The sequence below is a fragment of the Strigops habroptila genome, chromosome 2, assembly GCF_004027225.2.
Source record: "Strigops habroptila isolate Jane chromosome 2, bStrHab1.2.pri, whole genome shotgun sequence".
In the NCBI taxonomy this organism is placed as follows: Eukaryota; Metazoa; Chordata; class Aves; order Psittaciformes; family Psittacidae; genus Strigops; species Strigops habroptila.
The window spans coordinates 33,219,902-33,235,455 of NC_044278.2; the positions used below are offsets into that span (position 1 = coordinate 33,219,902).

A 15,554-nucleotide genomic window follows, 5' to 3' on the forward strand; every position below is an offset into this window, starting at 1 on the left:
CTGTCATGCTGTCCCTCTCAATGGATGTGCAAGATTGCACTGGGGGTCACACTTATGAGTGTATCATAGACATTTTCTCTTTCCTGAAAAAAGAAAAATCTCTTTTCCCATAGCATTCTGTTCAAGAACATTAGAAGGATGGGAATTTCTACTTATGCCTCAGGATCCTAATACATCAGCTCTGTTTGGTGGCTCCTGTTTCTTATTTTACAGTAATGTATACAATTAGGAAACTAACAGGATTCACCTCACTTAACCATTAGCCGTAGCCATCTAAAAGTTAGTGATGACTGTTCCATGCTAGTCACGCAAGCTCCCCTGTAGACATTGGGGAGGCGGGTGGTATCTCCAGAAGATGATTCATTCCATCTTTAACTGGATTTCGGAGACATGTGGGCTGATTTGCCCTTTGGAAGTTGTCCTCTTTCTCTGCTGGCAAGAGGGAGTCTAGCAAAGTGACATGCATGAGATGCTGGATTTGTAGATGGTTAAAGTTATGTCAGACAAATCACAGCAGTATATTTCACTTAGGTGTCGTGTTGAAATGAATGCTGTCAAGCCACGTCACTGGTAAGTGTGAATCAGCAGGATTGCAGAGCGCCAGCTGTTGGAAGTAAAACATCCACCACACTCCTCATCCTATAACAGAAATGGTGTTTGAAGAACTCAGGGGAGCTTTCATTTTTGATCGGCTTTCAGCTGAGGGATCTCATGTTTTCTTCCCCACACATGCACATGAACACGAGTTTACTTTCTGTTCTTCTCTTAAAGAATCTCCTACTTCATCAAACAGATGGCAAATCTGGCATAGTATTTTTAATACAGCCTAATATTGAAGCTCAGATAGATGGAGTGCTTTTCTGAATATCACCTTTTAATTAGGGCAAGAAATAAAAAAATAGATAGTTCGGATATAGCTGGTCTCATGCTATGCTTGTATCTGAATTCAAAGAATGAGAAACCTGGAAGATGATTAGGTATGGGATTTTAGGTAATGCTTCTGTTTTGGATATTGGGAATTATGACTGATAAGTCATTTACTGCTATTTTTTGAGGAAGGCCTATTTTTTTACATGTTTAGAAATATGAATTCCTTCCAATGATTTCTACTGAGTGGTATCTGAAAGTTCTGGATCCTGCTTCATTTTGATATGGACAACAAAGACCACTGGAGAGACAGGGAAAATCACAGTGAAAAATTTCACATCAGCTTTCTGCCTTAGCAATTCAGAAATCTTTTGTGAAAGCTGCTCTTACAGAAGCAGCAACAATTTCCACAGTCCATGCAAGATACATAATTGGGTTTTACCAGAATTTTCTGACACACCCTCCTCAATCTCATTAGTGAAAGATTACCATTTTAAATTGTTTAAACTCCACAATTTCAGCCCTGATTCTGAACATTGCTCACTGTGCTGAACGAAAGGTTATCACCAAGTGCTAAAAGTAAAACACAGCAGTCTGAGACCTGCAAAAGGAGGTAGGACTGGAAACTGAGGGAATACTGGCTTTGAAAATATTTCTGCATTATTTATTTGGGAGTTTTACTAGAGTAAAAAAAAAAAAAGAAACCAAACACAAGTTGAATTCTTGGAAGAAAACCCAATTAACAACAGCAGATCAGAACAGGATAACATTCTGGACAGGGTTTGCAGTTTACAGAGAGGATTAGCTGTTCTGAGGATCAAATACAGAACAGAAATTGGATTTGTAAGCTGTGTTTTTACCCTGAAAGCAAAATATAACGTGATTAATTGCAAACTGGTATGTTGCAGAGCATGTGCACAATGGTCCCTTAGTAATATCTCTATCACAGTTCTTAATACTGAACTGCTCCTCTGAGTGGGAAACCCAGACAGAGTACCAGGGCTCTTAATCCCTACTCTTTCTGAGAGGGTTTTTAAAATCCTTGCCCTAGACCAGAGGTGGATACTATGGATTAAGAGACAATGGCCTCTTCATTCAGAGGAAGATGTTTAAAAAAATGCAGAACTGTTTTCAGGGAAGAAACCAATCCCACTGAAGAGAGCTTAGGGCCAGGAACCAGGCATCCCCATCGAGTCACACTGTCCTCCTTTGCAGCCACTGTATGCTTCATCAAAATATTATTTCCACTCCAAAGAGCCTCAGTTATTATTCATTCTGCTTTCCCCCACTTTGCTTCACGTTACTGTCCAAGGCAGACAGACAGCATTCCCCACTTAAATCAAATGTCTGTTTCTTGGTCTTGATGGAGACTCATTGAAACAATAAAGCTAAGCATTCAGAGAAGATGAGTTTTCCTGCCATTTTTTTTTACACATGGTAGAAGTTTTGCTAAAAGTAACAAGGACAGAAATATGAAGTAACGTTAACTCTCAAACAGGGGAAACAAATTGTTTGCAGATGCTACATCAATTTTGAGGAATATGTTCTTTTCCTCCTGGCACAAATCCAAGAGAAATGCAATTAATGGGGTTTATATGTGGCTGGTTTTCTTCATGGCATTTAGTCATTAATCTGTAAGCTGAAGCAAAGGCCTCCGTTTCCCTTTCCCATGCAGTGCATCACTAGTGTGACTCTGTTTGCACATTATTTTGGCTCTGTCTTTGCTTTCAGAAATTATGCTGGCAACTGAGTGCCTTTTGTTGACCAGACTTGCAGGAGACTCTTGTACCAGCAGGCAATACTGGAATCTCTTTGTCCACTCTTTCTTGCAGGAGGTGTGCCAGGAGCTGCACCCCTGGCTTTTTCAGGCTGTGCTGACTTGCATGACTATGTACTTTTTTGATGCATATTATGGGGAAACAAACCTGTCTGTGCCCTATGCATGCATGACCTTCATCCACCTACAACAACTGTAGAAACTGCTGTGGTCTCCTGTCTTTGGCCCCTGTTATGCTCCATAGCAAGGTCTGAGTCCTAAGCAGTGCTATCTATCTCCCGAGGCCAGATATTAATATAGGGAGTGAGGTGCTGTGAGACACGTCACAGCAGTGGATTGCCACCCAGGCATAGGAACAAAGACGTAAGAAAGTTGATGACTGTGGGTCAATGACAGTTGAGACAGGTTTGAAGGCAGATGAAGTCCATCAGTGCTGACTGTGGGTCTGGATCAGACCCACAAACAGCACCAGAAAAGTGTCATCATGGAGACCCAGGCTGAACAGCAATGGCTTCAGGACATCTGCCCAAGAAGGACATCTTCACAGGATGGGGTAAGATGGTCAGTTATGCAGCTAGTGCCTAGAGGGTTGTCTGTGGTCAGAGCTGCAGGTCAACCATCTTCCCTGGTCATGAGAGAAACCATGTGTCCCAGATGTCAGAAGTATGGCTGCAAGCCAAGTTGTCACTTTATCGCCTTCATGCTGCTAATGTCCCTGCAATGATAATGGACTTGGGGCAAATAGGATTCCTATACTGTGCTGGCCCCATCAATAATACGCAGTACCATCCTCCTATCTCTCCAAGTACATACCAATCATATTCCATCAGCACAACTGACATCAACTGTATTGGGAACGTAAACCTGCGGACAGTAACAGGAACAATTACATGTTGCTAGGATATGTGTGAGGCTGGATCCTTTGTTTTAGACCAGAAGGGAGCTGGTCAGAAAAGCTCAGCAGGTTGAAATAGAAGAAAACTTTAGTAGCACTCTTTCACTATTTTAGTAGCACTCTTTGACTTAAAAAAACCAACCAACTAACCAAAAAAACCCCCAAAACTCCAAATAGCTGAGGACAACCATCCTGAGATGAGTATCAAAGTGCAGTGGGTAATTCACAAATCCACTTTTAGCAAACTTAAGTAAAAATGCCAAGCATGGAAAACTAAAACGCATGTACAGAGATAGCTCACAATCTAGGATCTACATGTTTTGCCTCCCACTCTTTTGCTAGGACATGATGAAAAAAAGAGCATTGAAATCCATCCTCAATGTACTGAAAACTCCTGCTGCTTTCTATGAGTCAGGCCGGCTTTCTTACCTTTAATGTTTTTTGATTTTTTTTTTTTTCTTTTAATCTTTTACTCTCTTATCTGTCCTGGTCAATAATAATTGATTTCCAGAATAAGAAACCTCAATACCTTAAATAGCACGCCTGGCACATCACAAGCCTTTACCCTCCATTCAACCACAATTAACATCATCTGCTTGGTTACTGCATGTACCAGTCGTTGTACCCTCCAATACCCTGTCAGCCAATTTTAGCAGCTATCACTCCAATGGGATGCTGTATTCTGCTGGAAGCAGGGTTTCAGTGCTATCTGAACTCGACTTGCTATGTTTTATTGCTTTGATTGCTGTTGTATTTAATAACCAACAGTCAATCACTGGGCAAAATAGGCTTTTAAAACGCACCTGGGCATTAATCCCACCCAGTTCCCCAGTAGCAATTACTAACTACATCAGCAATCAAGTGCCTTGATGTTTTATAAAGTAAAGATATTGCCTGGTGTAATCTCATACAGATTGGAAAAGAGGGGAGATGGGTGTGCATGCACGTATCGGCCACAGCCACCTCTTGAGGTGACCAGTACCATCCTTTTCTTTACCACAAAACCCCTGATGCTTTGTGCAAGAGTAAGAGTGCTCCTCACCACCAGTGAAAATTGAGGTCTGAAGCCTTGCTTCAGCATCAGCCTGAGCATCAGTGCATCACACCCCAGGCACAAGAGGACTCAACCATGCTGGCCAGATGTTACAGTGTTGTCCCCACTCTCTAGAAACTTCCAGGCTCATCATGTCCCAGGCTGTGAGCAGGCATTACCAGCTCCTTGCTGGCAGAGCATCCTGCGGGCTTTCTCACTGCTTCCCCGCTGCCAGCGGCAGAGGTTTGGGTCAGCACCATGCGACACCTCCATGTGAGGGATTTCCCCTGGTGTCTGAAAGGCACCTTAGAAAAGGCACATGGGAGCAGTATTACTGCAGTGCTATTACAAGTTAGGAATTAAAGCACTCAAAGGCCAAGGCTGCTGGAGTGAGGCTGCAGGCTTAATTAACTCCTTGCACCTATGCCTTTCAGAAGAGTCTTAATTAAATGATGACATGTTATTTTTCCAACATAGTCCTCACCAGCCTGAACTGCTTGATCCAGGGAGGGTAGCAGCAGCCCCCATTGCCTGCAGCCCTGCTGCCTGCAGCCACTGCCTCTTCCTGGCAAGGCAAGAAAGGGAAAACAAACCATTGGAAGGCCATCCCAGGTGGCATATTCCTCATTTTCTGTGTCAGCAGCCTCAAGGCTGATCTGTGAGCATACACACCCCCTGTGCCATGATGGACAGCAGTAGAAATGTGCCTGAGAATGTGGAATGCTGTGGGTGGTAGGGGCGAGGTGGAAAATAGTGTTTCCAGGAAGGCATTCACAAGGAGAGGAGACTTTTGACCTTGATCTCCCTGTGCATCAGACCTCATATGTGAAATGTCACTTTCTTGCTCCTCCTGAATTTTGCCTTTAGGTCTTCACAAGTCCCTCTGAGCTGCTGCATTCCGAACCCAGAGGCTTGGTGGCTGTTTCTTCTTGGGTTGTGCCCCATTAACACCAGCATCCCCCAGACAAATTAGCCCCACCACCTGCTGTTGTCCCTGGCTTTGAGAAGATGATCTGCACCTGACTGAATGAGGAGTTTTATTTCCACAGCAGGTTCAAAGCCTCCACCACAGTAAATCAAAGGCACACAGAGAGGCTTTCTGTCCCCCACCCTGGCTGCAGAAAACCTTCTCAGCCGGGGAGCACCACCATCTGCATGTCCTGACAGATGCAGGAGTCTTGAGGAAAATCATGGCAAGGGATCATGCCATTGAAGGCTGTATCACAACAGGATCTAGAGGAGGATGTGCTCTTCGATGCGCTGCTCGAACAGTCTTCTCTGCATAGGGGCTGCCTGGCATGTGTGGAAGGACAGGGGAATGTTTTGGGATAGATGGGGTAGATGGGTAGGTGGTAGATTCAAGGTCCAAGCTCTGACCTAACAGCAGGAATGCTACAGCCTGACAGTTAGCAGGAAATTTGGCACAACCTGGGGTGAAATGGGACAACACCCTCTGTCCAGTTTGAAGCTGGCTTAAGCTGGTGCAGTCCAAAAAGCAGTGCCCCTTTATACCATCCAAGGACCTCTCCAAATCAGGGCTGTTTTTTTCATAAATCTGGGCTCTTACATCCTTAAATTTGCAGTTGTTATAATCCTGCAGCAATACTGCATTCTGAGAAACCTTTTGCTCTCAGTTCACATATATTACCGCTCTACTTCTGAACAGTGCAATTAGGTCTCCAGAGCTTGCTTGCTTTATCAAAAAGACACAGGTATTAAACAGGAGTAGAGAAATATTCCAGCTCTCAAGTCAAATCAGATAATTGAAATGGTAGGATAAGCCTTAAAATTAGCCCAGTTCATGTCTGAATAGAGCTCATTTCTCACAGGGAACTAACTGTCCTTTCTCTTCTTTGTCTTTATTTTTTTTCATCTGCTGCTGTTCTGTTTGGAAGGTGATCTTTAGTAAATACTGCAATTCCAAAGATATTATGGACCTCTTCTGCATTGCAACAGGGTTACCAAGGTAGGTCTCTCTTCATTTGTGACATTCATTTCACTCTTGTTCCTTTTCTTCTGGAGACAATTTAGAGACAGGCCCAAAATGATTCATTTACCTGCTATTCAGGCTTTCCTCTCATTCCAGTCCACTAGAAGAAGAAGTTTGGGCAATCCAGAGAGCATCAGCTGGAAAAGTGCATGAAGCCCAGGCAGGAACTGAGCTACCTCAGTGCCATCTACGCCTGAGGAACAGAGTGGAATGAGTAGAACAGAAGAGATACAAGCTAAAAAAAGTAAAAGCAAGTGCAGAAGCCCAGCCCTGAGGGCACTTAGGTTATAACTATAGTTATACCTCAGCACTACATTTTTGCCCTCATTGAGTGAAACACAACCATTTTTTGGGGGGGGAAGTTTAGGCAAATGAGAAGCATTGCCACTAGGTGATAAACTTTCTATTTAGATACAGTACAATCTAATCCCAGGTATGGGATAGCCAAACATGACTATTTTATAGAACATAAATATCCCCAAATCTGTTGCTCAGGCCAAGGATTTCCTAATTTACATTGCCCTGCAAAGTCCATGCATCTCATGTAGGGTTTGTTTCTCTTACCTTCAACCTAGAGAGCAGCATCTCTGTGTTGAGAGGGATCCAGGATCAAGTGTAGTTGTGTGTTGGGGTAGGAGAGGCCATTGTGGGAGCCATAGTGTAGTACCAGCCACTTCTGCACCACCTGTACAGAATGGTGGTGCAGGGGGAGGGAAGCCCCTTAGTCACACCTAAAAGGAGTCATCTGCTGTCTGCATATAGACCTTGAGCAGCACATGCCAGATGCGCAGCAGCATGCAATAAGCCATAGTCTTTACCTTTGTACAGGTTTACAATACAGAAAAGGCACAGGGTGAAAAAAAAGAAGCCAATCCTTTAATCATGGGTTTATTGCATGACTCCAGCTCTGGGGATTGAAAGATAAAATTGTCTATATTGACTCAGAATTTGCATAAGCTGCTCGACAGAATTAATGCCCTTTTTGTTGTTTATCCTGGCTATTTCCTCCCATTTGACATTAGAGAAATTAATAAGTCTCATTTGCCTGTGATGTCAAATACTTCCACTCCATCACCCAGGAAAATTTGTTCAGCAGTTTTAGTGCTTCATGAGCAGGGTGTTCACTGCATACCTGGCACTTTGTTTCCATCAGAAGACTTCCAAAGAACTGTGCATTTCAACCAGGCTCCTGGAGCCAAAGTAAACCTCCAAAGTTTACATCTGAGCCTATGAGATCACACCTAGCATAATATAAAGAAAAAGTAAAAAAAAGGGCTCCATATTCAGCAAGACATTTGTTTTGTTTGTTTTGGTAAGAAAGTAACTAAATAATTTCAAGACATTCATAGCACCAGTAGTCATTTGCATAGTGTGAGTCCATACATAGCTGCCAAGTCAATGTACCATAAAGCATAGCTTTTTAACAGAAATTAATAGTTGATGAGTCAACAGAACAAATGAGCTAGCAGGGAGCAAAGTCTGCTCTGAGATCAACGATGATCACACTTCACGTTTTGACAGAAACATCTCTGGTAATTGAAGTGGGTGAAGCATCAAGCCTACCCTGTCTTGTGCTTTGACCCTCTCTGCAGCAAGGTAGAATGGGTCAGAGGCAGTGCCAGGCCAGGAGTGCTGCAGGAGAGAAGATAGCTATGCGCTGTATGCATAGAACTTCAGCCAGCATTTCCAAGTCAAATAAACTTCTTTGAAACATGCTTTACAGGAATACAACAATCTCCCTTTTGACAGCAGACAACTGCATGGTATCCATTGATCCGACGATGCCTGCAAACTCGGAGAGGTAAGCCTTGCTGCAGCTTGCTCTTCAAAACTCTGGTCAAGCGCAAGGGAAGGGGTGGTGGCTGCCTGCAGATGACTTTTCTGAAGAGCAGGAGGGGAGCAGCTCCCTGGAGGGAGGGAGATGACGGTAAGAATTGTATGCTGGCTTATAACACTAATGCCTGCTGGTTTTGAAGATTTTTGCTTGTTATTAAAGTAGCAGCAATTGTCTGAGGGAAAAATACCACTTTTAAGTATTTAATGTAGAACATCTGTTCCCATCCCACCCTGTTTGTTGTCAAGGCTCCCAGCTCCTTTGTTCACCCAGTCCTTCATTGCTCTGCTAGGACAACCATGACATTACTTGCAAAGTGAATTCACTCTTTGATGAGGTTAGGTCTCCTCCATGCTGGCTTTGGCCCTTCCCCCCCCCCAAATCCCTTTCTGCTTGGCTTCCTGTTTCTTGTTCATCCCAGTACTTTTAGTTTCACTCTGACTGCTCACAGTTACTCCTTCTGATGTTATTTACCTCATCATTGCAAATTTCATCATTACTTATCACTGGCATTGCTCTAACTGACACCATGTGGCAGAGCCTGAGCACTTGGGAGGGACCTACTGCACACAACAGTGTGTGAACGCAGAGCAAAAAGATGGTCCCGATCACTGGAGCTTCCTTCTGACCTGAAGAATTTCCTTACATTCTCAGTTCATGAGCTATCGAGGCTTGCCAAATAGGAGGCATTTTTAGCATGTTCATTGTATGACAGTACAGCACAAGAAAGATCTCTCTGTCTCTAGTTCAGTAGTAAATTGGAGGGTCATGTGTTCATAAAAACTGCCCATTTCATATTTAAACTGACAGGTTTTAAGGGAGCTTAGAATATATTCAGATTCTCAGGGAGTACAGATGCAAAATGCAAACTGCTTTCTGGGTGTTGCTAATATCAACCCTTTGACTCTTCCAGGTCTCCATACAAAGTGATACCTGTTGCCACTGGGCAGCTCTCAGGTAAAATGACCCTTTTGAACTGAATATACTAAAACTGAATTTGTGAACATTTGCACACAAGAATTACATGGCTATGATGCAAGGAGGAAATATGATGGTGTCATGGTTGTTGCTACAGCAGAGTAAGAAGCGTTTGATCACAGTATTCTGGAGGAGAGCTAAAAAAAAAGTCTTCAGATTTCAATGTATCTGAGGGTGAGGCTGGAGGGGGAGACTTTCCCAGTGCTTTGCTCTGGTCTGACTCAGCACCGCTGATGTCCTGCGGGAAGTCTCGCATGGAACAGTGGGGTTTTTCAGGCAACAGACAATGTTTCAAAGCCTGTCCCGCAGTGTTTTGTTAAACTTGTTCATCTTTCAGCAAAGCTACACTGAGAAGCTGAGCACAACATCTGAACCCCACGGTATTTCCAAATTGCTGACGAGAGAGCATAATGTCTGTTGTAGGCATGGTAGCTCTAAGAGTAGTAAATATTTAAACACACCTGACAAGATTAAGGAAGGCCTGGATGAAAGAACTCATCTGGAACACATTGTGCAGCACACAGCACTGTTGTACTCCACAGGCAGGAGTGGCATTTCTACCATTTCTCTTTGCCTGCCAGTGTCATACTCAGGCCAGTAGCTCTCACACTGGAGCCCAGCATTCGCTTGGGGCAATTCCTGTAGAGCGTCTGGCTCACCATCTCTCTCATCTGTGCATCTGCAGTATCTCCTGCCACCCTCTCAGAGGCAGCCTGAGCAAGAGCCCTAGTCTGTACATTGAGGAGCTATAGGAAGAGGCTGGCCACTGAGGTAGGGGCTGCAGTAAGCAAGAAGACATCAGTTGGGGACACAGTTTGGAGAAGTAAAATGGAAAGACAAGAGAGACAAAGGACAAGAGGTCGAGATTATCTTGGAAATGTAGAGTGCACAGAAGGAACAGGAGGGAGCCAGAAAGTCTGGGGGCTGGAAAAAGTAGCTTGCAGGAATGGGAAAGGCTCTTGCGATAGGAGCAAGGCAGTTTTGCTGGTCTCACCTTCTCTTCCGGCTCAAACTAATTGCAGGTCCCACCTCTTCTTCTTGCTTAGGCTCTTGTATTACTCAAAAGAAAACACAGTGTCTCACAGCACTGGGTTTTTTAAATGGGGAGGCACAGGGAACTGAAGCCACTCTCTGAGGTGCCCACATCCACTGCAGCAGGAATGTCTGTAAAAGGGCACAGCAAGGTAGTGTAGGAGGATGGGGGGTGGGCAGAGAAGCAACAGTGCGGAGTTTGTGCATGCAGAGAGCAAAGGCAAATGGAGAGCAAAAAGAACAAAGAAGCTGCGGAACAGGGAAGAACTTTATCACAGTAAGATTTGTTTCAAGCCATGAACAGGTCCCATGTCAGTGATTGCCACTGCTGCCAGAAGGAGGTAGTCAAAGCTAAAAGACGCACGTGATTGTAAAGGGAAAAGAAGCTGTCTCCTAAACTATTTCCTTGTTGTAACAAAGTCTGCTGGAACAGCATCACTCTTCTGGCCCAGGAGTATGTTATTTGCTTTACCAGATCAGAAAAGATGGGGTCTAACTGGAGCATGTCTCTCTGTGTACCAGCTGGCATGGGTAACCAATAGCCACTTGCCCCAACATAGAGAAGGACCATTGAACGGGGCTGGCAAGGTTCTGCTGGGGAATGCCACTGTGTTATACCAGCTGGGAAGCTTACTGAAGGGCTTTCAAAAATATCTGTCTTTTTTTTTTCCCTAACATGAAGCTAACTGTATATTTTTGTAAGACCATGTATGACTTTTCGCACTCTCCCAGGGCCCTCATTTTTCACTCCAGCTGACAGCACATGGCTCTGCTTTGTGCAGAGCTCAGCTCTCTGGGTCAGCAAGGTTTCTCCTTCCTCCCTGCATTTTGTAAAATGAGGATTTCCAAAGATTTAAGCTAAAAAGGGCAAGAAAAATTCTGGTGGTATGTTGCCAAAGCGTAAGACAAAGGCTGCTATGGAAAGAGGAAGAAGGTTGAACTGAGTGTGATGGAACTAATACTCCTTGGTATCTGTTTCTCTTTCACGTGGGTTGTCATTAATCTTAAGCATTCCTGACATTTTGCTGAGAGTAGGAAGAATAAACAGACTGGGAAATTGCTCCTATTCATTAAAAGAAAAGAAACCCCAGCCCTGTTCTAGTCTTCACTTCTTAAACAACTCTGCCTGTGTGACTCTGCTTCCCAAATAAAGTCATCCAAGTATATGCCAAAAACAGGGTCACCCCAATTTTCACAGCAGTGGGAGGTAATGCACCTCTTTTCAGCAGTCTCCCAGGCAGCTGGAAAAGAATGACGCATGCTTCAGCAGAACAAAGACTGTGAAAGGTGGGACCGGAAAACATGATCCTTCGGGAGGAAAATATAAGCAGTGGCTTTTATCCAGCAGAGGAGATACCCACCGGAGTCCTGCTAAGAAGCCACTCTTCATTCCCTGGCCATAGTCATGGGAGAGGGTTGGAATGAAAAATCTTATTATCCCAGCAAGCTTTCGCTGGATGCAGCATCGATCGCCGCCTCACCACGCGATCGGCTGCCTGCAAGGCAAAGGCGGGGGCCAAGCTGGCTGGCTCTGGGCCTGCGGGGCCATTGCATCATGTGCTGTCCTTCCTACCATGGGCCCAGACCAGAAGGCGTGTAGCTATCCAAGCAGAGCATCAAACGTCCAGTGCCAAACCTTTCCTTCTCTCCTGAACTCCCAAGTCTATCTAATGGGCATCTTCTCCTTCCAGAAAGGCTCTGGTCTGTGTCCTTGTGGTGGAACAGGCTCGAAACTCACAAACCGATGGCTGTGTTGGGCTGTAATTAGTAGGGTTCAGGCACTCTGGACTGGTGTTGTTGCTGGAGATGCCAGCTAAATGAACAAATCCTACTAGGAGCACAGTCCTGAGAAATCAAATTGAAGTCTGTTACGTTTCTGACAATGCAGAGCTACTGTGAAGCTCAAGAGAGCCTGACCCACTGCAGTCCTAAACACTAGGGAAACATGCACAGGGGCTTTCCTACTGCTCCAAAGGGCAGCAAAGCATACAGGTGCCCGAATGCGCCCTTAAAGTTCTCACCAGGGGTGTGACATGAAAAAGCACAAGAGGTGCCAAGCTTAGTCCCAGTTCTGTCTGCATCTGTCTCCAGCTTGTTCTGTGGGTTCTTCAATGCAAGCATCCTCTCATGCCTGGGGAAATGGTCAAGGAAACACAAAGAGAGCAGTGCCTGGTCGGGATGGAGGCCAGCACATGGAGAGAGCTTGCCACCTGCCACTCCTTGCTTAGCAGCCTCAGTGCTGGGGAACCCTGCCATCATGTGTTGGGCCACTTGGCCAGGCTGAAGCTGTAGGCAGCATCTTTGCCTCCCACTTTGCTTGCCATTCAGTTATTTGCTTTTGCAGCTAATAAGCTATTTAACACTTGCACTGTGGAAAGCCCAGGGTCTCTCCCAAGGGATACTGGCTTGCAGTGGGAGAGCTAGCTCGAACAAGACCTTTATAGCTGCCTGCTAGAAGGCCCACATCTGAATCAGTGCTAGCCCTGCCTTGTCCACCATTAAGCCCACCAATGACTGCACCAGAGATCTGCAGGGCCTGATTTTTCCCCCAAATGATTAAAGACACAAGATTTTGTGCAGAATGCTATGGGTAAAGTGACAGAAGCTTGTCACTGTGTCTAAATCTTCTTATTCTGGGATCTCTGTCTTCTCCTTTTGGGGGCATATTCACGCTTGCACTTCAGGCAAGAATGAAGAGGCAGAGACTGTGAGAGAAAAATCCAGCTCCCACCTGCTGCTCCTTACATGCATCCCACATGGATGCGTGCATCAGGACGGGGCCAATTGCTTCAGGATTACTCACCTGAACAGGGACTTGCATGCGAGAGCCCAATTTAGCTTGAGCTGTCAAGCGAATTTGGTGCTTGATATGATGTGATTCACGGATGTTGGCTTGAGCTTGAATCACGCCCCTTCCTGAGGCTTTTGTCCACCTGAATGTTTTTTAATTCCCCTGACTGCCAGATACAAACAAACCACAGAAAGTGAAATACAGGCAGGAGCTTGAGCCAGAGGAACAAGCACACATGAGAAAGAGACCGTGTGGCAGGAATTCTCCAGTCTGATGCTGGCAGAGAAAGGCAGACATCCATGTCCTCCCAGCCTTGCTTGGCCACAGCAGAAAAGATGGGGGGAAACCAACCCACTCTCACAACCCCACGCGCTCCCTGCTACACCCCACTGAGGCTGGCAGGATGGCAAGGAGAGGTGGGAAAGGTGGGAGGATGAAGATGGCTCCCTGGCCATGATCCCAGCAGATAAGACAGGAGAGGAAGAGTCACCGCCGAGCAGGGTGCATGCCAGTGGGTTATAAGCCATCTGTGTCAGCGCACACATAACCTGAGCTGCCCCAGCGCGTACCTAGTCCCCATCTGGCAGGGAAGGTGGTGCTCACTGCCAGCCCTCCAGTCTGGCCGCTGTGGGAGTCACAGGAAAAGGTGCTACTGGTGTGTTCCCCCACCCCTGCTTTCTGCCCAGACCTGCTGGCGATGGGGCTGCTGAAGGGACAGCAAGATGGCTCGTTCCGCTGTGATGCCCTGGCCAAGCTCCCTGCTGAGCTTGGCAGGCACCAGCAGGCAAGGAGCTGAAGTCCCTGTGCCCGCAGCAAGCATGTGAATGGGCTGTGGGAAGCCCTGGGCTGGCCTGTGCTCTGCCCAGCATTGCGCTATTGCAGCATCTTCTGGAGGGGGGTTTCTAATATTTGTTTGTCAGCTTTAAAGCACTCCGAGTATTGTGCAAAAATCTGACTTGCTGAACACCTGCATTTGCAAATGCTGCACATTCGCAGTGCTAGTAGTGGGTGAGCTGAGAAGAGGGTTACTGTTAGCTTTTGGGTGTACAGGTTGCAGCTATGTGCAGTAGGATTTCCTTTTTGCAGAGGGAATCACAGCAAAATGAATGAAGCAACAGGGAAAAGGTAGCTCCTGGGGTATCAGCCCTGCCCAGAGTTATAAAAAACCAAAAGACAGAGAGTAACGAAGGGAGTAAAAGGAAACTTAGCCCTTCCGTTTTACAAAGGATTGGAGAAGCAAGACCAAATGATGCTGGAGCAATATCTCATTTTCTTCAGAATCAAGGGTTAGCAGAGGTCTTCCCCTCAGAAAGGAACAGGGCACAGAAATGGATCTTTGTCTCTTTAAGATGAGATGAACTGCCACTCTTAGTCATATATCTTTACTGCACCCTAGGGTTATAAAAACATACATCTTCATTTTGAAAGTCTTTTATTACATCCATAAACATCAGATTGCAGCTGACTGTTCCCTGGATGAGAATGTCCTAGTGCTCCAAGTGAGTTTTGACAGGGGGAGGGAGTGAAAGTAAGATTTTTTTTTTACTGGAACGGTGTTTATAGGGAACTTGTCAGTCTCTGGCACGCTGCAGCTACTGTCAGAGAGCGGAGCAGCATCGAAGTGAGAGGACACGGGTTTCTGTGCTTGTTTTCACTGTTGGACTCGGGTACCATCCCAGGTGCTGCATACGGTAAGCTTTCATCCTGTCTTAAATAGGACACAATGTTTGCTTTGTTTCAGTGCATGGGTTTTGTGAGAAAACTGAAAATGGGTCTCTGTGAAAAGAACTGATCTCTTCATTTGCTCTGCTAGCCACTCCACTGGGAGGTGGATCACAGCAGAAGACAAAAAAAGAGAGGGAATTAGATCTGAGACTTTCAGAGCACAGAGTGCTTGCTCCAGTTTAGAGATACAGGGATAACAGACAAACTGTTTTGACTAGCAAAGTGAATGCTCTTAACAAGTATTTCTGACCTCTCTGATACCTGAGGAATTGCAAATCCTTTGAATAGGTACCAAGAGCTATTATTTAGAAATATGTTCTAAATGGCTGAGTGACTGCACTTAATTGTGAGACATTGTACCCCCTCACTCAAGTGCAAGAAGTAGCTTCAGAAATTCCATCGGGGTATTTCTACGTAGGATGTATAAATGTATTTCTACATAGGGTGTAACTGGGCATTCTGTAATCTGCGGTGCGTACATGACAGCATGCAATGTTTCCGCTCCTTGAGCATGAGAAACCAAGAGTACATCCACGTTGCAGGCATGAGAATGACTGCAGCACAGAGCAGTTTAAACTAGCTGGTGGGGAAAAGTGGGAGCAATCTTAAAACAGCAGCTCACAGCTCTGCAA

At 45.3% G+C, this 15,554-nt stretch overlaps 1 protein-coding gene across 3 annotated transcripts in view; it reads left to right on the top strand.

The window, feature by feature from the left end:
• The window catches only part of PDE9A (phosphodiesterase 9A), a 49,706-nt gene that overhangs the window by 6,103 nt on the left and 28,049 nt on the right, over positions 1–15,554 (top strand). Inside the window, exons 1-4 of one of the 3 annotated variants that reach the window (XM_030475917.1) lie at positions 2,624–3,197; positions 6,468–6,538; positions 8,286–8,363; positions 9,310–9,353. In XM_030475917.1, coding sequence (XP_030331777.1) covers positions 3,129–3,197; positions 6,468–6,538; positions 8,286–8,363; positions 9,310–9,353 — 262 coding nt within the window. In that variant the 5' untranslated portion in view covers positions 2,624–3,128. The other 2 variants (XM_030475916.1, XM_030475918.1) reach the window with 2 other exon arrangements.